At 39.9% G+C, this 23,373-nt stretch overlaps 2 protein-coding genes and 1 long non-coding RNA gene across 7 annotated transcripts; all 3 read right to left on the bottom strand.

The window, feature by feature from the left end:
- Positions 1-8,069: 8,069 nt before the first annotated feature.
- LOC149393767 (uncharacterized) lies at positions 8,070-8,774 on the bottom strand. Its single transcript, XM_089618151.1, has 2 exons — positions 8,516-8,774; positions 8,070-8,353 (listed from the first exon to the last, which is right to left on the bottom strand). Exons 1-2 carry the CDS (start codon positions 8,772-8,774, stop codon positions 8,070-8,072), a joined length of 543 nt encoding a protein of 180 aa, XP_089474277.1.
- A 719-nt stretch (positions 8,775-9,493) lies between these two features.
- LOC149393766 (uncharacterized) lies at positions 9,494-12,106 on the bottom strand. Its single transcript, XR_016299675.1, has 3 exons — positions 11,820-12,106; positions 10,930-11,236; positions 9,494-9,988 (listed from the first exon to the last, which is right to left on the bottom strand). It is a non-coding gene; the product is annotated as an uncharacterized LOC149393766 (long non-coding RNA).
- A 5,529-nt stretch (positions 12,107-17,635) lies between these two features.
- On the bottom strand, positions 17,636-21,309 carry LOC149393765 (uncharacterized). 5 transcript variants are annotated; one of them, XM_089616527.1, is made up of 3 exons: positions 21,023-21,309; positions 20,133-20,439; positions 17,636-19,191 (listed from the first exon to the last, which is right to left on the bottom strand). In XM_089616527.1, the coding sequence occupies exon 3, from the start codon at positions 18,570-18,572 to the stop codon at positions 17,805-17,807; it is 768 nt and encodes a 255-aa protein (XP_089472653.1). In that variant the 5' UTR covers positions 18,573-19,191; positions 20,133-20,439; positions 21,023-21,309; the 3' UTR covers positions 17,636-17,804. The 5 variants fall into 5 exon arrangements, with proteins under 5 accessions (XP_089472653.1, XP_089472656.1, XP_089472655.1 ...); XM_089616530.1 differs by having other exon boundaries at positions 20,133-20,397; XM_089616529.1 differs by having other exon boundaries at positions 20,133-20,379.
- Between the last annotated feature and the right edge of the window lie 2,064 nt (positions 21,310-23,373).

Below are 23,373 nucleotides of genomic sequence, written 5' to 3'. Positions count from 1 at the left end.
TTCACTTATATATCACGAAGGATGGGCACGGTGAGGATGAATCTTAATCCCAGGATACTCCTATAATCGAAGGTTATATACTCGGCTCTTAGGGACATTCGTTAACAGTTACATATATTTTAAAATACTTATGCTTTGGGAGACCGAGATATAATCGGTGAAAAATAGGAAACACAAAAATTGGAATTCAACGCTCGTTAAAAAACATATTTCTTCCCTTGAAAGCTAAATCCAGAATTCATAGTTTGTGGAAACCTTTGCACTATGAATGTAAAAGAACAACTTTTGTTAGAGAATTGTGGAACTCGAGACTAAAATATAACTAGAAGAGTATAATGGTGATAACTCCTTTTGAGTTATGAGCTGAACTTAGAGTGTAAACGCTCGCGTACTAACTATATCAAAAATGACACCTCTTGAAAAAAATGGAGTAAATTTAATTAAGAACTTCGAGATTTCACTCTCGGGATATCAGTGGAGTATCACTGAATATTGATGAAACGAAAGTAAAAAAGGTAACAATGTATTTTATATGATCCATGGTCGTCACAATTTTCAGTTCTTAATTACATCCAAGTCCCCTAGTATGCTCCATAAAATGCCAATGGATACTCTTGTATTAAATGAATGATTTGACTGCTCACAATCACGGTTTGACCGCGCGCGTCACTTTTTGGATATATAAAGAGTGTTGTCACAAATATTTTTTATTAAGGGTTAGGTACTTAAAATATCGCTCAGATTTAAATAATATTGTGAAAAGCATTTAAATCAACGCACAAAAATAATCAGCTCACACATGTCATATTAGGCCTTTTGATTTTGTTTAAATGCCCAATTAAGTTGCGGTTTACAAAATGATAAATAAATAATATATATTAAAAATAATCTAACTCAAAGAATATTTGATATGCTATTATTTAAGAGAATATTTAAGAGATAAACTGATATTATATTCTTATTTACTCTTTCTGAATTCTTATTGTTCTACCTATAGTTGAAAAGATATATGACCTACGGATAGGAAAATTTTGTTCATAACAATACACAGGGAGTGGTGAAATTCTCTCTCTCTACTTGATAATTTTTGTATGACACCTCTTCCGAGAAGAGAAAAGTTATACTATCACTCCTATCGGAATAATAGTGAAGGTGTAAAGTTGCACGACTTAGTTCTTGTCTATTCAAAAAACAAGGAAGACTTGGTGTCAATCCTTCGTGAAAGACAAAAGGATTTCCTAAAGAATATTGGCCCCGTTTGGCATAGCTTTGTTTTTTTTAAGTGCTTTTAGATTCAGTTTTTGAAAAAAACTGTTTTTATCAAAAACTGACAAGATTTTTGATAAACTGTTTATAAAACAGTTGTTGCTGGTAACAAAAACTGATTTAGCGTTTGGTAAAATAAATATATTATAGTAAAAAGACTAAAATAGACATGTTTTTAATAATTAAATAATAATTATTAATATGCTTGTTTATATACATATATATAAATAATATTTTGTATGAGGATATTACAGTAATTTATATACCAAATTTAAAAACATTTTTTCTAAAAGCTACGAATCTTAGCTTTTCCATCTGATGTACAAAATCTAAAATCGCTTTTGAAGTTTTTTGTAAAAACAGTTTTAGCAAACACCAGATAAGCAGTTTAGTTTTTTCTAAAAACAAAAACAAGTTTTTTAATCTGAACCAAACGCAGCCATTAAGAAAGCTTGGAAATTCAAATAATGAGACACTATGCAAGTCAATTTGCTTAATAATTATGTCTATAATTTAATTCTTATGCTCGTCTTGATAGAAATATACCTCGTCATGATATAAATTAGAGGCTGTATATGCTGCTTCATTATAGGTACAGTCTAAACTGTTTTATATGATTTGTTATACCCTAAAGAAATTTGAGTTCATTTCCAACAAATACTTCTATAGAATGGGTAAACAGAGCTTTTGATTGGAAAGATATATCATCTTTACTAAGTATCCAACAAACACGATGTCCTTAACTGTTAACCGTTTTGTATCACTGATAAACAACTCATATAGAGTATTCCTGACATACGTTTAGTCATCATGGTTTAATTTTGGCCCTGAACATGTGAAGAGTGTTTAGAGAATTAACCTATTCTATTCTCTTTAAAAGCCGCTCAATGCACGTAGTCTCTCAAATAGTAAAGTCGTGAATACGAGTCGATCCCACTAGGACTACTTAATCGAAAATCAAATCAACTAGTAACGAATTGAACTCAAAGGCAACAGGCGGTGATTATTAACTAAAAATGAGATTTAAAATAGAAACACAAAACAAACATGGATGAATGGGTATGTAGAAGACAAGGGCAATGATATCGCAAACTCTCTTATAGTCGAGATTCTTAGAACTAAGCACGATTTTTAGGGGCTCTCTCTTCACTAATCACGATCTCGTAATATTATCGCTAAATCTTTCTCGAGCATCTAACAACCTATGTCAGTACCGAGCTTTTATCTCTCGATCTCCACCCCTAAAAATATGACAAGCATTACAAACAAGAGTTTTCACATGATCCTATAGCAGTCTAACTATCTCTAGCTTAAGAGTGAACTACGAGGAAATAATTCTTATGCACGATTGTTAATTCTCTTGCAAGAAACTAACCAATCCTATAAATTATGAACAATGTAGCTAATCTCATACAAGCATTTTTCACATAATTAATTATAGCGATAGAGAAGATGAACAGAAAAATTAACTTAAATAATTATTAATCCACAACCATATTCAACGGAAGCTAAGCCATCACCCTTAACGGGTTCAGTTCATGGCTTTGACAAGAACAAAAATATAAAATAAATAAAGATAAGCCATTTAACTAAATTAAAATAAAATATAATAAACGAGAGTTCCATAATTAAAGAGACGAAGATGGAAAAATGCTAATTTCGGTGGTGGAGGTGATGATGGTGATGAACGACTTCTTCTCCAACTTTCCTTCTTTCTCAACGAGCCAAACAGAAAATAAGAAACTAAAATAAAACCTAACTAATTAATTCTAAGGGTTTAATTTATAGAGTGTTTTTTTTCCTATTTTCGGAGCCATTAGATTCGATCAAATGGATTAAATCATCTTTAAAATCTCAATTTGGAAATTGATGGAAACGGATCCACGAGGCGTGCATGCTTATCCTCGTGGCATGCGCCATCTGCGCATATGAGATCAAGAGACACGTGAAGTGCTTGGGAGGAAGTGTTGAAACTCTGCGCAACGCGTAAGCTTCTCCGCGCGGCGCGCTGGCTGAGAAGCTTTCATGTGCGGCGCGAGGTGAAGAAGAAATCTTGTTCGGTGCTCCTTCATTCAACATCGTGTGGAGTTTGTGTTACGCATGGCGTGAAATTTTCTTAGTTAGTTAGTTTTTCTCATTCTTTCACGGCGCGAGGCAATTACCATGACGAGGCTTGCAGTTTTCCACCTTGTAGACAGATTCCACGGCCATAACTCCTAGCACTCGTGTCTGATTCTCGCAAATAAGTATTCCTTGGAAAGCTAAGAGATAACTCTATCCAATGTTGAGCAAAATTCATCCGAAATCTTCAATAAAAAAAAAATCTAATTGCTCTGATTACATCTTTGTTGGTGATTATTGCACCTTAAATAAGAATTAAATGAGGATAATAATAATTACACTAACACGAGCTAATTATTAACATGGTTATTAAACAAGATCTAGATTACTTAGTTAATTAAATATAAGAAACTTCATCAAGCAATCATATCAGATAATTAACGAATTTAAGAAAACTTACAGTTTTTGGCTCACGAACCGAAAGCTTTCACAATTCGTCTTCGTTTTAAACAAACAAACCTCCACACGATCAGATCTAGATACCTTCCTTCAAGGACTCGATGTGATGACACCAAAGTCTTCCGAAACGTAATCTCCGAGGAAAATAAGACAAATGAGTAGGCAATGTTGTATCTCACTAGATCTGGAAACAGGGTGTTTCCAATCTTTCTCTCTTATTTCTAAGAATGGAGTTGAAGCAATTCCGAGGGGAAGTAGATGAAGCAAAAGTCGGCACACCCTAGGCATAGGAGGCCACGAAATTTGTGATCAAATTTGGTTAAAATTTTCTTCTCATCAGCCCTTTATTTATAGCAGTTCAAAAGGTATCTTATAAAATATTCCAAAATATTCTAGAAAATATTATTTCCTTTTATTGTGTTCACACTAGTGGATTAAATCTCAGCCCTTGGATCTCAACAAGTGAATCCTATATTTCCTCTCATCCATCAGATCAGTATCTAGGATTTTATTTTATACATCAATATAAAATATTTGCTGTTCAGAAAATTTAGGAAAATATATTCTCCTAAATATTCTCCTAATATTTAGCCTAAATATTAGGAGAGAGTATAGGATAATCATATCTCCTATTTATTCTTCTATGTTTTAGAAACAGAAAAACAGAAAAAAAAAAAAAAATACTGGTTGGCAACCAGTCTAACAAATCGCCTACCACAGGTAGGGAGGGCCTAAATTTTTTCTTTTTCAAAGCCCAATAGATTTAAACCCATTTAACACATATTTACTTGTCCAACAGTAAATATAAATTTTATTTACTTGATCTAGCAACAAATAAATAGTTTTACTATAAATATTTATTTAATTCCTAAAATACCCTTTTTGGAATTAATTGTTGTCAATCACTATTACATCAAGTGAGATTATAATAATACATACATACTATCATATTAACATTCTTATCCGCCTTTATCGAAACCGAATCGGGGACGATGGACCTAGTATTAGAAGCTTAACAATCTCGATAAAAGACAAAATATTCTTTTTTTTTCTTTTCTAATCGAATTGTCTAGTCCCTTACAATGCTCCACCGTGTAATCTAGGATAGAATCCAACTTAGATACTAGAATTATATTTACTCATCGTAACGAGTGTCTACTGATATATTTAGTATGTGATCATGACCCTCCAGGTTCTTCCCGTATCGAGATAGGTCAATTTGTTCCATCTCGTTACATATAAGCCCTAAGTATCGTTGCTTCCTTAGCGGAAGATTCAACCGAACGTAAGCCAACTTCGGAATTGTGCACAATCAATCGGTTCTGGAATCAACCCTTAGCTGAGAGAACATTAACCTTCTTTCAGGAAAGCTGGATTCTGCATATGTGAAACACTTCCCTTCTACAATCATGTCCCGAGTTCTCAAAACATCCATTTATTCAACCTTCATTGGCCTTTAACGTGATGAATCAAAGAACTCGGTAACACGACCTAGAAGTCCATGATCACTTCAAGATTAAGATCAAGCGTCAGTGTGACCATCATTTGTGACCCTGGCTAGCGTGTCGTAACGGTCGTTAAGCGACGCATATATCCAAACCAAAGTGTTTCTAGGTTGTACACCTTCTGCAAGTGTATAATTCTCCCATTGAGTGATCAACCGTCACTCATGTTCCATATATATGACTTTAGATAAGGCTTTCCAGGCGCATATCAGTCATCAACCAATTTTTAGTTCACCGCCCGATCTCGGATGCCTAGCATGCGATTCAGTTTGATACGGAGACTATGGATGATAGTTGTTATTGATTCTGAATGTTATCAGACATCAACCCACTAATCATATGATGCTAATAAAGTAAATTCTTATCTTATTTAGTAATCATCATCTTCTAGTGGGTAATATTCCTAACACCGACAACTACGAGAAAGCCTTCCAAGAAAAGAAGGCCTACTTCGGTTTCCCACCATTCCTTTCCAAACCTAAAGAAGGTGAGATTCTCAGTAAATCAATTTACTTTAGAAAATTTAAACACTTTGCATGCTTCAGACTATACACCATACTTCATATTTAAATATACGACGTTACCCTATTCGTTGATGTACATCTATTGGTGCATTCAACAATTTGCACCGTTGGATGCTCAGATCTCATCACCAATAACCATAATGTGATTAAATATGTTTCAATAACAACTTTATTGACTTCGTCCATTACTTAGTTATTTATTGTGCAACCTTATTAGTCAAGTCGTATTCAATATACATGACTTTAAGGAATTACAATTAAATAATTAAGTATCTCACTATTTTCAAAATATTACAATGTTTAAAACACTCGTTAGTATTCTCATAAATTTGACGTTGTCAAAAGGGTTAATTTATAGTCTACTTATTGACAATATCCTTAGCCTCAACTTTGAGCTCATACTTTATCACAATAAGTATGTTTGAGACATTTATGGAACGAGCTTGACATTTCTAAACCTCAAGTTTCATAAATAAATTTAGCTCAGTCAATCGTGTCACCATTAAGTCTATTACACAACGGTAATAACTTTCTCAATGACATGTGTATAATAATAACACATATTGATCATTCAAAGAATATCGATCATAACAAAAATCCAAGAGTCATCAATGATTATTTGTTCGTTTTTAAAGATTTACCTTTAATTATAAAAGGTTCAGGAGTATCTAACTACTTAGATCCAAAGTCAACAGAGCATGCTCCTCAAAAGATAGAATACCTTAAGTACCTATCCGCTTGTTCGAACCACATTCATTGTTCAATTTATAGATCTCTCAAATCCTTTAAGCTAATAGCTTGACAGGTTAATCTACTAAATAAGGGTTTACTGACTTAAAACAAGTTAGTTTGATCTTCATTATTAAAGATCAATACTTTCATTTAATGACAGATTTTGTTGATGATTAAAGACAAGGATCCATTAATGGATGCTTTCTACTTAATGGCAAGTAATGCATACTTTCATTTATTGTACGATTTAATAGCTTATTAGATTCAATTAAGAATCTCATCATAAATGATGCATAAATCTTGGGAAAGATTAAGCTATTTTAAATTCGTTCAATAGCGGCAAAATTCTAATTAAAGATGCTCCCACTTATTAATTGATTATTTATGGAAAGTGAATAATTAATTACACTTCCATTCATATAATTGTCATGATAGCAATATGAATCCATATTAGAGGATTCCTTCATAAATGATGGTAACAGTCCTGTGAAGGACATTGATGTCATTATATTTTTCAATAATGACGAGATTCTTATAAAGATACTCTCATTTAATCATTTGAACAATCGTAGATGGAATCCTCTAAAGGATGCTCCCACTCAATAATATGATTCCAGTGACTAGGATCCAATAAAGGATGCTTCCACTTAATCAATTCTCTTGACTAGGTTCCATTCAAGGAATTGAACTAGAGTGTCTAGGTTCTTATAAAGATCCTCCCACTCAATCAATGTATCATCAACACTAATTTTAAAGTTGTGTTATCTCATTATCTCTTAATCATACTAATCATTTGTCGATATGAGATAATTATTTAGACAGTACTAGAGTTCTAAATAGTTCTTATTATTTCATAAAACACACTTATAATAGCAATTTTAATAAAGCAATAAAAGCTAATTAAAATTCTAAAAGAGATTATTAACTCGGATAATATAATATTGTGCACCTATATAGTTAATGAACAGAAACACGGTCCTTCATATTCTATATTTCATTAAGGCTTAAACATTTATGCATATTCAAATATCAATAATGTAATAAAACATAAAGAAAGAAAAGATTCATCCTATCTGGAATAGTCATAAAATACTACAGTCCAGACAACCTCGGATTATTTGTAACACGACTCCTATATTCAAAAATTAAAGTAATAAAACTGGCCGGAAATTTTAGATCTTGAGTTGCAGCATGAGCTTCTCAATAATTCGGGCTTGAATCCAACATTGCTCAGCAAGCTCACCAAACCATCGTGTTCCTCTAGATCTATTCTGCAGCAAGAATAGAAGTATGCTCATGAATAATTATCCTCAAAAACAATTTTAGGATATCATGAATTTTTCGGTACATTAACAGCATTCTTCTTTTTCTTTTCAAGCTCCACTATGTACAAAGGAAAGTTCCTCTTCCAATGGCCTTCAATGTTACAGTGGTGGCAGTTGCCCAGAATTTTACGCTTCGTTTCTTTTCCTTTTCCACTTCCCTTGAAGTTTCTCATTTCCTTGTTAGCGTGAGCTTTCCCCTAAGAAGTACTAGGACGTGCCTTTGATGACCCAGCTCGAGAAGACATGTTCTTCTTGGATTTTGGCAAAGAACTTTTGTCAGCATACATAGCCGATCCTTTGTTCTTTCCTTGCCGAGTGATAGACTCGAAAGTCTGTAACTCATTCAATAGCTGAGGTAGGCCATAAGTCAACTTATTCATGATATAATTCGATGTGAACTGTATGAAATCACTCAAAATGGAATTCGGGATAATTCCCACCTGACTGACCTCATCCATCAAAGCCCCATGGAGCTCGGCTTCTGTGAAGTAATTAGTCATCGTCATGACATGATTCCTCATAGGAGTTCCCGCAATCATCCTAGTGCTAGTGCACTTACGGGTGAGTTCAATACGGGCTTGCTCGTTTTGCATCCCAAACATTTTTTGCAGCGAGTCAAGGATCTCCACGGCAGTCTCCTTACCTTCCAACTTTGTTCGCAACGCATAAGATATGCTCACGAGCATATAGGCTATGGCTTTTTTGTTAGCCACAGTCCACCTGTCAAAATCATCCTTCTGCGAGCGAGATGAATTTGATGTCAGAAAATAAGGTCTCTCTTCAGTGAGGATAAAGCGAATGCTTTCACTCTCCAGCACAATATTCAGGTTAGACTTACATTTCGGGAAGTTCTCACTAGTCAAGACGTCTTTCGACAACAGGGCCATAATGGGGTTCGACATGATAACTAAAATATAAAAGCACATTTATATTATCAATATGAAAAGAAACAAGCTATCAATAAGATTTAGGAAAATAAAAACATAATGCAACCAAACACGGGATAAAATACTAAAGAAAAGAACCTAGTTTTTATATTCAACGGTAATCCACCAATAGCCACAGTCCATCCCACTATGGTGGCGTAACGGAGTGCACCTAGTGAAAATCGAGAACCATCTCAGATTCGTGAACAATCGTGGTTCATGACACTTCATAACTGTTTGAATTGATCTAGGGTTAAGAAAAGATTTAACTCTTCTAACAAGCGGCGGAAAATAAAAAATTTCTATTAAACAAGTAAAACGATTTTACTAACGTAGACAAAGAGCAAGCACATGTTATTATTAAAACTATCTAAAAGCGATTACATGTTTGTTAACCTTTACGAAGCTTGATCGTTGAGAAGCTTGTGGGGGTTGAATCGCTCATCTCCCCACGCATCTCGTCTTTCTTCGTTCTTCGGGAACTCGAGTAACCACAAAATTTTCTATCACATAAATTACTCGAGGTAAGAAGGAATAAGTGTGTGGACACTTTTAAACACGACGACTCAAGAACAAGTCTTAGAGTCGAAGAGCTAAAATAAACACTAGGTCAAATGCGGACCTAGGTGCAAAAACAAGAATGAAAAGAGTTAGAGAGAGAGAAGTGGTTGGCCAAGTCTAGAGAGAGAATGTCACGACCCGCGAAACGTCATCACCTCGCTCGCGAGCCGCGACGGGAATATACTCCGGATAATGAAACGACTCGCGAACGTCATCAACTCGCTCACGAGCCCAAAGCCCAACCCCGAGATAGTACACAATATAAATATAACAACGCGAAACTTTAATGTATAATAAGTAAATATATTACATAGTTTAGAATGCGGAAATATTAAACATACGATAATTATACATATAACATTTTAGTGGTTATACAAAAACCTCGGAAAATTTTTCGCGTTTAGAGTTTAGAACTTAGAGTCTTATAACGACTCTTATTTATACACAAGCTCCCGATTTTAAGTATATATACATGGGATAGTTTGGGGAGCGTAGTTAATCAGAGTTTTACAAAATACTAATATATAGTAATTAGATCCCGAGTGAGTTCCCAGTAGCCCATAGGTCAAGAGATACACGCCCGGTTTCGATCTTCGTTTCTGTTGCTCACATCGCCGCCTTACCCTTATCTACATTACCAAGGGTCATAAAGCTATGAGTCGATTGACTCAGTAAGCGGGAGTCTAACCTATGAAAGAAAACATCTAATGCAGAGCCATGTGACGTGCAAATAATCACATAAGAATGCAGAATGCAGATGCATATAATTCAAGAGCATGCCTAACGCGGGGCCTCGCTCTACGCTATCACTTGTCATTCCACAAGGTTATACAACATCCCCTGCTACAACCCTTGGAATGATAAGAAGCCAACCTCAGACCTCGAGCAGTAGTCATCAGTGGCTTAAGAGTTTTAACACTGTCTGGGATCCACTAGTGGTACCATCTTCGTCGGGCGCCGACGCTACGTGCCGTCCTGACACAGCAAATGGGCTCGCCGGGGCGACCTTTCCCATTGCTAGAACGGGGTGCTCTCAGCAGCGCCCGTGGAGTACTCAGCGCCATCAGGACCGTCTTGGTCCTCAACACGAGTCGGAACTCGTGGGTACCACCGACAACATTATTTATTATTTGGATACTCTAGCTTATAGAGTATACAACTAATTACAAACAAGAGAGCGTCTCGGGATAAATCCCGAAAGAATTATGGTTTCCCTTTCATGCTCGTTAAGTGTTTTAGATTGAAGACTCAGGACGTGACTCCCGGTACTTCTACCCTCGGCTCGAATCCGAGAGTCCAACATGCTCTCCTGTCACCTCAGATCTAGCCAAACTCTATGGTTAGCAGAGGGATCTAACTACAACAAAGTAGCAACGTGGCTGGTTCAAGTTAGCATTTGAACCTATGGGTATAAACCCAACTAAATTTTCCATAAAGAGTGGCCGAAGCCTTAATCTTTGGTTTTTGTGTCTTTTAAGGCTTTTCCTACTCTTTATTATTATTAACACGTAAATGCACGTAAACAGGATTATTCCCTTGGTAAGTAGTTGACTTATGTCTCCACACTTACTTGGAATAGTCAAACTATTTGACTTGCGCGTCCCGACGTTTCGCCTCGCGTTGCACGTCTCCGTATGCTCCTCGAAAGAACTTGGCACGTCCTGGAGTTCGTTAAGAATACTAAAATTCTTAACTGAGGCTTCGTAATTTATTAGGCTCGGGAAAAAGAGAGTTGAATGCTCAAGTCGAGATCAGAAGCTCGTCTTCGATTCCTCGTCACTATTCTTCGTGTCTCGACCCGGTTCGTTAATGCCGTTCTGTAATACCAGACATAACTAACCGATCTTCAGATTCTCAACCCTCAAAACGAAACACCACTGCTAACCGAGACCCAAATAATTAACACCGACTTAGTCTCAGATTCGATACTTGGTAAAGAACGTGTCATAACTTTGGCTACACAACTCGAAACCCAACGATTCCAGTTTAAGAACCAAATTAACATCCATACCTTTCCAATGTTATATCATAAGCAAATTTCGGACTCAGGCAACTAACTCAAAAGCATCCCACAAATTCAGTTTACAAGTTCGGTATTCCCAGTTTTACCAGTTTCGAAACACCAATTTCAAAAATTCATAACTCACTCAATACTCAACGGATTTACACGTTCTTGGTCATTCTAGAAAGCCCATAACGTCTACTTTCCAGGAAAAATATCAACAAAAATAATCTCATAACACATTGGACTGCCCACGTCCGTTTCTACAGGCTGTGCAAAGCAGTAAAAAACCAACAATTCCAAACCAACTCCAAAATCAACCGATTCACAACTTAATCAAGCACCAAAGAGCTTAAAGCCAAGTCTAAACCATGAAATCAAGCTGGGAGAAGAAAGCCCCAAATTCAAGTCCACAAACCCTAACCTTTAAAATAATTTCAGAGAGATGGATTCCTCACCTCAATCCACGAAATCACCCCTCCCCGGTGAGTTCTCACTTCTTCCCCGTCGTTCCTTTCCCGGTCGGCGTCCTCGGCGGCTGGCGGCGAACGTGCGCGACGGTACTCGGTCTCGGGAATAGGTGGCGCGCGCGGAGGAGAGCTCGGCTGGAGGATGATGACGCTCGACGAGGAGAAAGGAAGAAGAGGTTGAGGTCTGGTGCAAGTGGAGAGGATCGGTGATGATGGCCGAGCAAGCTTTTGTCGCTTGTATTTTTTTTTTTTCTTTGTTAGTCTTTGCAGGTGGCTCGCGCAAGACTTGGAGAAGGAGAGAATATATAAGAAGAAGGAAAGAAGAAAGAGAAGAAGGGGGTTACGTGGCCGAATGGGAGAGGAGAAAAAAAAGAGGATAAGATCGTCACGTGGCAGCACTCCATTGGGCCACCTATCTCCTGAAATAACCCCTCTTAAATCTTTTCCTTTCACTCTCGTCCTTCACTTTGTTGCACTTAAGTCCTTTCCAATTAAATCCTCTCAAACTCGTCCTTAAAAATAAATCTTGAAAAATAACCGAGAATTTCTTATTAATTCTCGTCATCTTAAATATATTTAAGGGACTTCGGAATTTATTTTCACTCTTGAGATTTCAAATCTCCGACTGTGTTCCGAATAATTTTATTCGGAAAATAATATCGAGTTTACTCGAATATCCTTATTCCGAAATTCCATCATCCTTAAATATATTTATTATTATTATTTTTCTTTCAAGATATTTAAAAATTAAGGACGCTTCATGTGCAACAAGAATTTGATTCAAAATAAACTCGTTTATTTTATTCAAATTCTTAACTCGAGCGTTACAAAAGTTCGTATATTACAATCCCTACCCCCTTAGAGGAGTTTCGTCCTCGAAACTTAGAACAAGGCAGGGTATTTCTTTTGCATCTCGCTCTCAAGCTCCCAAGTAGCTTCTTTTGCGGAGTGTTTCTTCCACAGTACTTTGACTAGATGTATAGTCTTATTCCTCAAGACTTTCTCCTTGCGATCTAAGATTGCAATGGCTGGTTCTTCATATCTGACGTCAGGAGAAATCTCAACCTCTTGATCTTGTAGTACATGTGAAGGATCAGACAAGTATTTCCGCAACATCGATACGTGAAACACATCATGAAGATTTGACATAGATGGTGGTAGGGCTAGGCGATACGCTGCCTTGCCTACTCGTTCCAGAATCTCAAAAGGTCCAACAAATCTCGGGCTGAGTTTCCCTTTCTTCCCGAATCTCATGACACCACGCATCGGAGAGACTTTCAAAAAGACTTTCTCTCCTGCCTCAAACTCTAGAGGTCTTCTACGCTTATCTGCGTAGCTCTTCTGACGACTTTGTGCGGTCTTCATCCGGGCTTGAATTTTCTTGATCGCTTCGGTGGTCCGCTCGAGCAATTCAGGCCCGATGAAATCGCTCTCACCAGCTTCATCCCAATGAACTGGAGAGCGACACTTTCGCCCATAAAGAGCTTCATAGGGTGCCATCCCAATCGTCGCTTGATAACTGTTGTTGTACGAGAACTCGACCAAGGGAAGATAATGACTCCACGAGCCGTGGAATTCCAAAACACACGCTCGGAGCATATCTTCTAACACTTGGATCGTGCGTTCGCTCTGGCCGTCAGTTTGGGGATGAAATGCAGTGCTGAATTTCAGTCGCGTCCCCAAATGTTGTTGCACACTCTTCCAAAATTTGGACGTAAAACGAGCATCACGGTCAGAGACAATTGAGCTAGGAACCCCATGTAGACGAACAATCTCTTTGATGTAAAGTTCAGCGAGTTTATCCACGGTGTGAGTGGTCTTGATGGGCAGAAAATGAGCTGATTTGGTCAACCTGTCGACAATGACCCAGACTGAGTCGTGTCCAGCTGTGGTTTTTGGCAAACCTGACACGAAATCCATCGTTATCTGCTCCCACTTCCACTGTGGAATCTCCAGTGGTTGCAGCAGTCCAGCTGGTTTTTGATGCTCTGCCTTAATTTGTTGACAAGTTAGGCACTTCCGAACAAACTCAGCTACATTTCTCTTCATTCCTGGCCACCAATATACCTTTTTCAAGTCTTGATACATCTTTGTCACGCCTGGATGTACCGAATATGGTGTCCCGTGAGCTTCTACCATCAACTGCTTTTTGATCTCCTCGTTGGATGGCACACAAATTCTTCCATTACATCTTAAAACATCGTTCTCATCTAACTTGAAATCACCCTCTTTACCATTTTGGGTCTCAAACATCTTCCCAAGAAGATATTCGTCTGCGTACTGACCATCTTTGATCTGTTCCAGCAACATTGGACGTACGCTAAGAGCGGCTAACCTGCTTGTGATTAGCTGAAGCTCTAGCTGCTGCATGTCATCTTTCAGATGTAGGGAAGTTTCCACCAAACTTGCTAAGGACGCTACAGACTTACGACTAAGAGCATCAGCTACCTTATTGGCCTTACCAGGGTGATAATGCAAGTCGAAGTCGTAGTCGTTTAGGAGTTCCATCCAACGTCCTTGCCGCATATTCAACTCTTTCTGAGTAAAGAGATACTTAAGCGTCTTATGGTCCGTAAAAATGTCGCAATGAACTCCGTATAGATAGTGTCTCCATATTTTCAGAGCAAAAACGACAGCTGCAAGCTCCAGATCGTGCGTAGGGTACCGAGTTTCATAATCTTTCAACTGCCGAGAGGCGTATGCGATGACTTTCCCACACTGCATCAGCACTGCGCCCAACCCTTGCTTAGACGCATCACAATAGATGGAGAATCCATCTTCTCCCTGTGGAATTGTGAGCACTGGCGCCGTTGTCAGCCGTCTTTTCAGCTCTTGGAAACTTTTCTCACACGCTTCCGACCATATAAACTTTTGTCCTTTGCGAGTCAATTGAGTCAACGGCATGGCTAATTTAGAAAATCCTTCCACGAACTTTCTATAATAGCCCGCTAGGCCCAAAAAACTTCTTATTTCAGTTACCGTTTTCGGTTGACTCCATTGCTTCACAGCTTCCACTTTGGCCGGATCTACCATGATTCCTGCGCTACTGACCACATGGCCGAGAAAAACAACATGCTCCAACCAAAATTCACATTTCGAGAACTTGGCATATAGTTGCTTTTCTCGCAGTCTTGTCAGAGCCAAATTCAGATGTTGCGCGTGTTCTTCTTCGGTTTTCGAGTAAATCAGGATGTCGTCAATAAACACGATGACAAACTTGTCCAAGAAATCCTCGAATACTCGATTCATCAAGTTCATGAACGCTGCTGGTGCGTTAGTCAATCCAAACGACATCACTAAAAACTCGTAATGACCATAACGTGTCCGAAAAGCTGTTTTCGGGATGTCTTCGTCTCGAACTTTTAGTTGATGGTACCCAGAACGCAAGTCGATCTTAGAGAATACAGTTGCTCCAGCGAGCTGATCGAAGAGGTCATCAATGCGCGGCAAAGGATATCTGTTCTTAACCGTCACTTGGTTCAAGCCACGGTAGTCAATACAAAGCCGTAGTGAGCCATCTGTCTTCCTGACAAACAAGACTGGCGCTCCCCATGGTGAATGGCTCGGTCGAATGAACCCCTTATCAAGCAAATCCTGAAGCTGTATTTTGAGTTCTTTCAACTCTGCTGGAGCCATACGGTATGGGGTTTTAGATATTGGCGTTGTACTTGGAATGAGTTTAATATTGAACTCCACCTCGCGATCAGGAGGTAGGCCGGGAAGATCTTCGGGAAAAACGTCAATAAAATCTCTAACGATTGGAATGTCTTGTGGCTGTGACTTAGCAGTCTTTGTGACGTCTACCACACTTGCAAGATATCCCATGCATCCTTGATGCATCATCTTCGCAGCCTTTAGCGCTGATATAACCGGGAAACTTGATTTCCGAGAAGAACCTTGGAACTGAAACGGTTCAAGTCCGGGGTTTCTGAACAAAACCGACTTTTTTCGGCAATCGATGAGTGCATGGAAGCTACTCAGCCAATCCATCCCAAGGATCACATCATAATCTACCATTTCCAATTCGATCAAGTTCGCCTTCAGTATCCGATCCTGGACCTGAATTGGCACATTCTCATACCAGTACATCGACTGATATCTATCTCCGGAAGGCGTAACCGTCAGGAACGGATACGAGAACTTCTTCCTACTTTCACCTAGTTGACCAGACTTCCTAGATGCAATAAATGAATGCGTAGCTCCTGAATCTATCAATGTGTAAGCTGAGATAGAATTGATATGAATCTGACCTGCAACAGCGGTGGACGACCCGGCTCGGACCTCCTCCTCGCGAATAGAGAAGACCCGTGCATTGCCCTTCGGTTGCTCTTTTGCTGCTGCATGCTTCTCAACAGGACTACCGCATACTTTTGATAAATGACCCTCTTTACCACAACGGTAACACACCAATGTGCGAGCATAGCAGTCGCCCTCATGAAATCCGCCACACCTTCGGCATTGGGCTGACTGATTATTTCCAGAGGTTCTAGGCTTCTTATTGGATTGCCCAGATGGTCGGTTGTCTCCACGATTCTTGTTCTGGTTTACCGTATGTGATCGGTTTCCAGAACTAGCCTGGGGGCGGTTACTCGATCCTTGTTGGGACCTATTCCCACCTCCATGCGACGACTTATTCCATCTCGATTGGAAGTTTGTTCTCCGGGAGTCTCCTTGACTCACCACATTGGTTTGGGAAGGTACTGCAGCCTCTGGTTTCGGAGCGATAGCTTTTTCATTAGCATGCCACCCAGCAACGCGCAAAGCTCTTTGCACGGCATTGGCATAGCTACTGGGTCCAGTATCACCGCTATCAACGTGACTCACAATATTCACGTTAAGGCCGTGCATATACTTCATTTTACGAGCCTGATCTGTAGGTACCAAGGAAGGAGAGAATCTTGCCTACGAATCAAACTTTGCTGTGTATTCCGAGACCGACATCGTACCTTGCTGAAGAGTCATGAACTCACGTACCTTGTTCGATAAGTTGGCCTCACTCAAGTACTTTCCATGAAACAGATTAAGGAAGTGTACCCACGTCATTGCATGGACATCCTCATATGTCGCCACTATCTCCCACCAACTCCTGGCCTCATCCTCTAGCTGATTTACGGCACACGCCACTTTCTCTGTGTCCGTCAGCTGCATGTAACTACAGATCTGTTGGATCTTCTTCAGCCACTTCTCTGCTGCAGCCGGATCGACGTTGCCATCAAAGGTCGGAGGCTTCTGTTTCCGAAACCTCTCGTACACCGGCTCACCAATCGGAGGGACGACGTCTGGCAACTCAAAATCCAACTCTTCAGGAGGATTCACGGGCGCTGGCGGTGGATTATCACGTCGTCCTCCTTGAGCAGGAGGTGCAGGGTTTGGCTGGGGTGGCGCGTTCAATCTCGTTAACAACTCTGCGATCGTGTGACTCTGCGCTTCCAGCTGTTCCGCAACCCCTTGGTCGCGTCGAGTCTGTTCTTCCAGCTGTTGCGCGAGTCTTGCGTTCTGTTGGTTTTGCGCTTCTAACTGTTGCGCAAACCTTTCTTCTCGAAGGGCCGCTTCTGCAGCCTGCCTCTCTAGGGTTCGTCGAATCTCCTCGAGATTCGCATCAGGTGCATTTTCGAAACTAGATAGCCTTCGTTTAGGAGGCATTCTTTCTCAATCCTACAAATGAGAAAGAACCGGTTAACACATAATAACCATCCCGAAAATGCAAGAGATATACATAGCAACTACACGATCAAGCATAACGAGTTTTTATGTACATACATAATATATACAACCAACATGTTTCATACACCACCAAAGTTCTAATACATACACGTACACATGGCATCTACATGGTCAAAAAGATATAGACAATGACTAGCTTTCCCAAAGCTTCGTCAAGCGGCCAAAAGAAGAACTCATCCCGCTCTATTCGTCAACTCCAACGATCCACTCCAAAAAGACAAGCACAACTGCTAACTAAAGTGTCTACACTCACAAAGCTGGGGCGATCGGAGACCACTGCTCGAAGAGTTCCTCGTCCGGACCCTCCTCTGGATCGTCCTCCTCTGGATCTCCTACAGCATCAGCGGCCCCGGCCGGCTCCTCGTCGTTGTCGTCATCAGAAATATCTATTACTATCGGAGCTGGCGGCACCGGAACATCCGGAGGCGGACCTGCAGGTGGTGGATGAGGAACAGGCGGAGCTGGAGGTCGACAACCAGCCACCGTCTGAATCAGGCACGACAGTCGCTCCCTCAACACCGTCATCGAGGAACAATCTCCCACCAGTCGAGGGTCGGCGTACTCGGGAAGTAGACCTCGAAAGAAGATCCGCTGTTGCTCTCTATCGTCCAGAGCGAAGGGACAGGTGTCTACAACCTCTGTCAGGAAACGGACATCATACTGCGGTATCGACTCGAATTCGAACTGGTGGAAACGTCGTGCTCCCTCCACCCAACTATCCACCGACCCCTCATACCCGAAGGACACGCCCATCACATGCTGGAACACCCCCCAAGATCGGTGGGCATTCCCAGCCACAATATACTCGGTCCATCGAGTAAGGGCAGGGCCCCGAAGCAAGGTGGCAGCGACGCTGGGGCGGTAGTGGTGCGGCATCCCGACCGCGTCCATCCAATCAATCGTAAGCCCGAGCCAGGTGACCCACGGAATCGTGCTCCGATGACCACTAAAGGTCGGAGCGCCCTGTGGAACGGCTGCCATCGCGTGCTGGCGACTGTAGACCCCTCCATGCGCCATCCCGGTTACCTATCAAAAGATAGGCCAACGGTCAGCACATCGTCGATCATAACCCGTACCGCAACGCATATCTCAGGTCTACAGAAACGGCTAAAACTGGGCTCTGATACCACAAAATCTGTCACGACCCGCGAAACGTCATCACCTCGCTCGCGAGCCGCGACGGGAATATACTCCGGATAATGAAACGACTCGCGAACGTCATCAACTCGCTCACGAGCCCAAAGCCCAACCCCGAGATAGTACACAATATAAATATAACAACGCGAAACTTTAATGTATAATAAGTAAATATATTACATAGTTTAGAATGCGGAAATATTAAACATACGATAATTATACATATAACATTTTAGTGGTTATACAAAAACCTCGGAAAATTTTTCGCGTTTAGAGTTTAGAACTTAGAGTCTTATAACGACTCTTATTTATACACAAGCTCCCGATTTTAAGTATATATACATGGGATAGTTTGGGGAGCGTAGTTAATCAGAGTTTTACAAAATACTAATATATAGTAATTAGATCCCGAGTGAGTTCCCAGTAGCCCATAGGTCAAGAGATACACGCCCGGTTTCGATCTTCGTTTCTGTTGCTCACATCGCCGCCTTACCCTTATCTACATTACCAAGGGTCATAAAGCTATGAGTCGATTGACTCAGTAAGCGGGAGTCTAACCTATGAAAGAAAACATCTAATGCAGAGCCATGTGACGTGCAAATAATCACATAAGAATGCAGAATGCAGATGCATATAATTCAAGAGCATGCCTAACGCGGGGCCTCGCTCTACGCTATCACTTGTCATTCCACAAGGTTATACAACATCCCCTGCTACAACCCTTGGAATGACAAGAAGCCAACCTCAGACCTCGAGCAGTAGTCATCAGTGGCTTAAGAGTTTTAACACTGTCTGGGATCCACTAGTGGTACCATCTTCGTCGGGCGCCGACGCTACGTGCCGTCCTGACACAGCAAATGGGCTCGCCGGGGCGACCTTTCCCATTGCTAGAACGGGGTGCTCTCAGCAGCGCCCGTGGAGTACTCGGCGCCATCAGGACCGTCTTGGTCCTCAACACGAGTCGGAACTCGTGGGTACCACCGACAACATTATTTATTATTTGGATACTCTAGCTTATAGAGTATACAACTAATTACAAACAAGAGAGCGTCTCGGGATAAATCCCGAAAGAATTATGGTTTCCCTTTCATGCTCGTTAAGTGTTTTAGATTGAAGACTCAGGACGTGACTCCCGGTACTTCTACCCTCGGCTCGAATCCGAGAGTCCAACATGCTCTCCTGTCACCTCAGATCTAGCCAAACTCTATGGTTAGCAGAGGGATCTAACTACAACAAAGTAGCAACGTGGCTGGTTCAAGTTAGCATTTGAACCTATGGGTATAAACCCAACTAAATTTTCCATAAAGAGTGGCCGAAGCCTTAATCTTTGGTTTTTGTGTCTTTTAAGGTTTTTCCTACTCTTTATTATTATTAACACGTAAATGCACGTAAACAGGATTATTCCCTTGGTAAGTAGTTGACTTATGTCTCCACACTTACTTGGAATAGTCAAACTATTTGACTTGCGCGTCCCGACGTTTCGCCTCGCGTTGCACGTCTCCGTATGCTCCTCGAAAGAACTTGGCACGTCCTGGAGTTCGTTAAGAATACTAAAATTCTTAACTGAGGCTTCGTAATTTATTAGGCTCGGGAAAAAGAGAGTTGAATGCTCAAGTCGAGATCAGAAGCTCGTCTTCGATTCCTCGTCACTATTCTTCGTGTCTCGACCCGGTTCGTTAATGCCGTTCTGTAATACCAGACATAACTAACCGATCTTCAGATTCTCAACCCTCAAAACGAAACACCACTGCTAACCGAGACCCAAATAATTAACACCGACTTAGTCTCAGATTCGATACTTGGTAAAGAACGTGTCATAACTTTGGCTACACAACTCGAAACCCAACGATTCCAGTTTAAGAACCAAATTAACATCCATACCTTTCCAATGATATATCATAAGCAAATTTCGGACTCAGGCAACTAACTCAAAAGCATCCCACAAATTCAGTTTACAAGTTCGGTATTCCCAGTTTTACCAGTTTCGAAACACCAATTTCAAAAATTCATAACTCACTCAATACTCAACGGATTTACACGTTCTTGGTCATTCTAGAAAGCCCATAACGTCTACTTTCCAGGAAAAATATCAACAAAAATAATCTCATAACACATTGGACTGCCCACGTCCGTTTCTACAGGCTGTGCAAAGCAGTAAAAAACCAACAATTCCAAACCAACTCCAAAATCAACCGATTCACAACTTAATCAAGCACCAAAGAGCTTAAAGCCAAGTCTAAACCATGAAATCAAGCTGGGGGAAGAAAGCCCCAAATTCAAGTCCACAAACCCTAACCTTTAAAATAATTTCAGAGAGATGGATTCCTCACCTCAATCCACGAAATCACCCCTCCCCGGTGAGTTCTCACTTCTTCCCCGTCGTTCCTTTCCCGGTCGGCGTCCTCGGCGGCTGGCGGCGAACGTGCGCGACGGTACTCGGTCTCGGGAATAGGTGGCGCGCGCGGAGGAGAGCTCGGCTGGAGGATGATGACGCTCGACGAGGAGAAAGGAAGAAGAGGTTGAGGTCTGGTGCAAGTGGAGAGGATCGGTGATGATGGCCGAGCAAGCTTTTGTCGCTTGTATTTTTTTTTTTTCTTTGTTAGTCTTTGCAGGTGGCTCGCGCAAGACTTGGAGAAGGAGAGAATATATAAGAAGAAGGAAAGAAGAAAGAGAAGAAGGGGGTTACGTGGCCGAATGGGAGAGGAGAAAAAAAAGAGGATAAGATCGTCACGTGGCAGCACTCCATTGGGCCACCTATCTCCTGAAATAACCCCTCTTAAATCTTTTCCTTTCACTCTCGTCCTTCACTTTGTTGCACTTAAGTCCTTTCCAATTAAATCCTCTCGAACTCGTCCTTAAAAATAAATCTTGAAAAATAACCGAGAATTTCTTATTAATTCTCGTCATCTTAAATATATTTAAGGGACTTCGGAATTTATTTTCACTCTTGAGATTTCAAATCTCCGACTGTGTTCCGAATAATTTTATTCGGAAAATAATATCGAGTTTACTCGAATATCCTTATTCCGAAATTCCATCATCCTTAAATATATTTATTATTATTATTTTTCTTTCAAGATATTTAAAAATTAAGGACGCTTCATGTGCAACAAGAATTTGATTCAAAATAAACTCGTTTATTTTATTCAAATTCTTAACTCGAGCGTTACAAAAGTTCGTATATTACAGAGAAGCTCTCAATCTCTAAAAATTTTAAATTAGAAAACAATGAGAATGAGGCCTCTATTTATAGGAGAGGAATTACCTTCAACAAGGTAGTTTCCTCTTCTATAGAATATCACGTATTCATGAGCAAATATTGTCCTTATTCCCTTTAAGTCACACGGCCAAGTAGCTTCTAGATGTCCTTGGATTTGTTTCCTCTTTTGCTTCCTCTCTTGTCTTGGCAGAATTCTCTCTTACCATGTAGAGGAAATTTGTTTTAGGAAATTTGTTTTCTCTTTTTCTTTTGGCAAGTATCTTCATACATCAAAGCACAAAATTATCTCTCTTTCTCTTGGGTTTGGGCGTGCATCATCTTCTAGAAGAGCCTTCTAGATTTTTCCTCATTTGTTCATGACAATATAAGAAAAGCCCATTAAGAATTTTCAAGTAAAATTCTATAAAATGAAATTAATTCTCACGGCCCAATTCACTTATCATGGCCGTGTGAAACAATTTTTCTCATTATATGACAATGTCAAAATAACTTATTTATTGACATTCATTTCATCATATGTCCAAAAGGACAAAAATACCCTTTAGACAATTTTTGTAAAACTTGTCTAGTTCTTGTTTTGACTTACTTCTAGTTTAACTAATCCTACTCAATATGACCTGTGATAGTGACCTCATGGATCCAAATGAACAAAACTTGAGCTAACATACTTGGACTCAAAAGTTCACAAACCTTTTTCAAGTTTAACTTAATGTCAACTGACTTCATTAAAGAGTTGACACTAAGAATCTCTTGGTTCAAATGAATTTATTTTCAGCTCAAGAATTCTACTTAATTGTGATGAGTGGATCCACTGAATATTATCTATGTTTACCTTTCATGTATATCATCAGCTAGATGAGATTTACAAAATTATCATTTTACCCTTCTAGCTGTTATTTCCTCAACTCATTTGTCGCTTGTGAATAAGTTAGAAGCAATAAATTGACGATGAGCTAACAAGTCACATTGATTCATCCAAAAGAGTTATGACTCAATTTGGACACTGGCCATTTCATTTATTCACATTCCAAGGAACAAAGCATGAGGTGATATATATTGCATTTCAGCAATCTTGTACATGAATTCCATATCTATGAGATCTTCACAAAGTTACTCATGACATCTTCATAACAAAGAATCACATAGTGAATCCGAACTCTGACTTTCTCAAATGAGAATATGTAAGCTATGAAATGACATGTCTCATTTTACGATTGAGGTAAGCACGATGCAATTCATACGTAGTGAATTCGAGACATAAGAGTTAAATGGTTTGATCTTATTCTGCCTCTAGAAGTGGACTGGTCAATTCAGTACCTTCAGAAGATGCCTAGAAGAACTATAGAGTCTCCAACTCTCTATGCCCCATAACCAGACATCATAGATTCTCCTAACAATCGTACTGGGATAAATAGCCCTTTGATCCTTAAATTGCGAGTATATTATTTTAAGCAAACCATG

Source organism: Urtica dioica, chromosome 6 (assembly GCF_054948205.1).
Source record: "Urtica dioica subsp. dioica isolate 48M chromosome 6, U.dioica_male_clone48M_v1_H2, whole genome shotgun sequence".
Classification (NCBI taxonomy): Eukaryota; Viridiplantae; Streptophyta; class Magnoliopsida; order Rosales; family Urticaceae; genus Urtica; species Urtica dioica.
The sequence above is the reverse complement of the archived record's forward strand: the minus strand, read 5'-3'. Positions and strand labels throughout refer to the sequence as shown.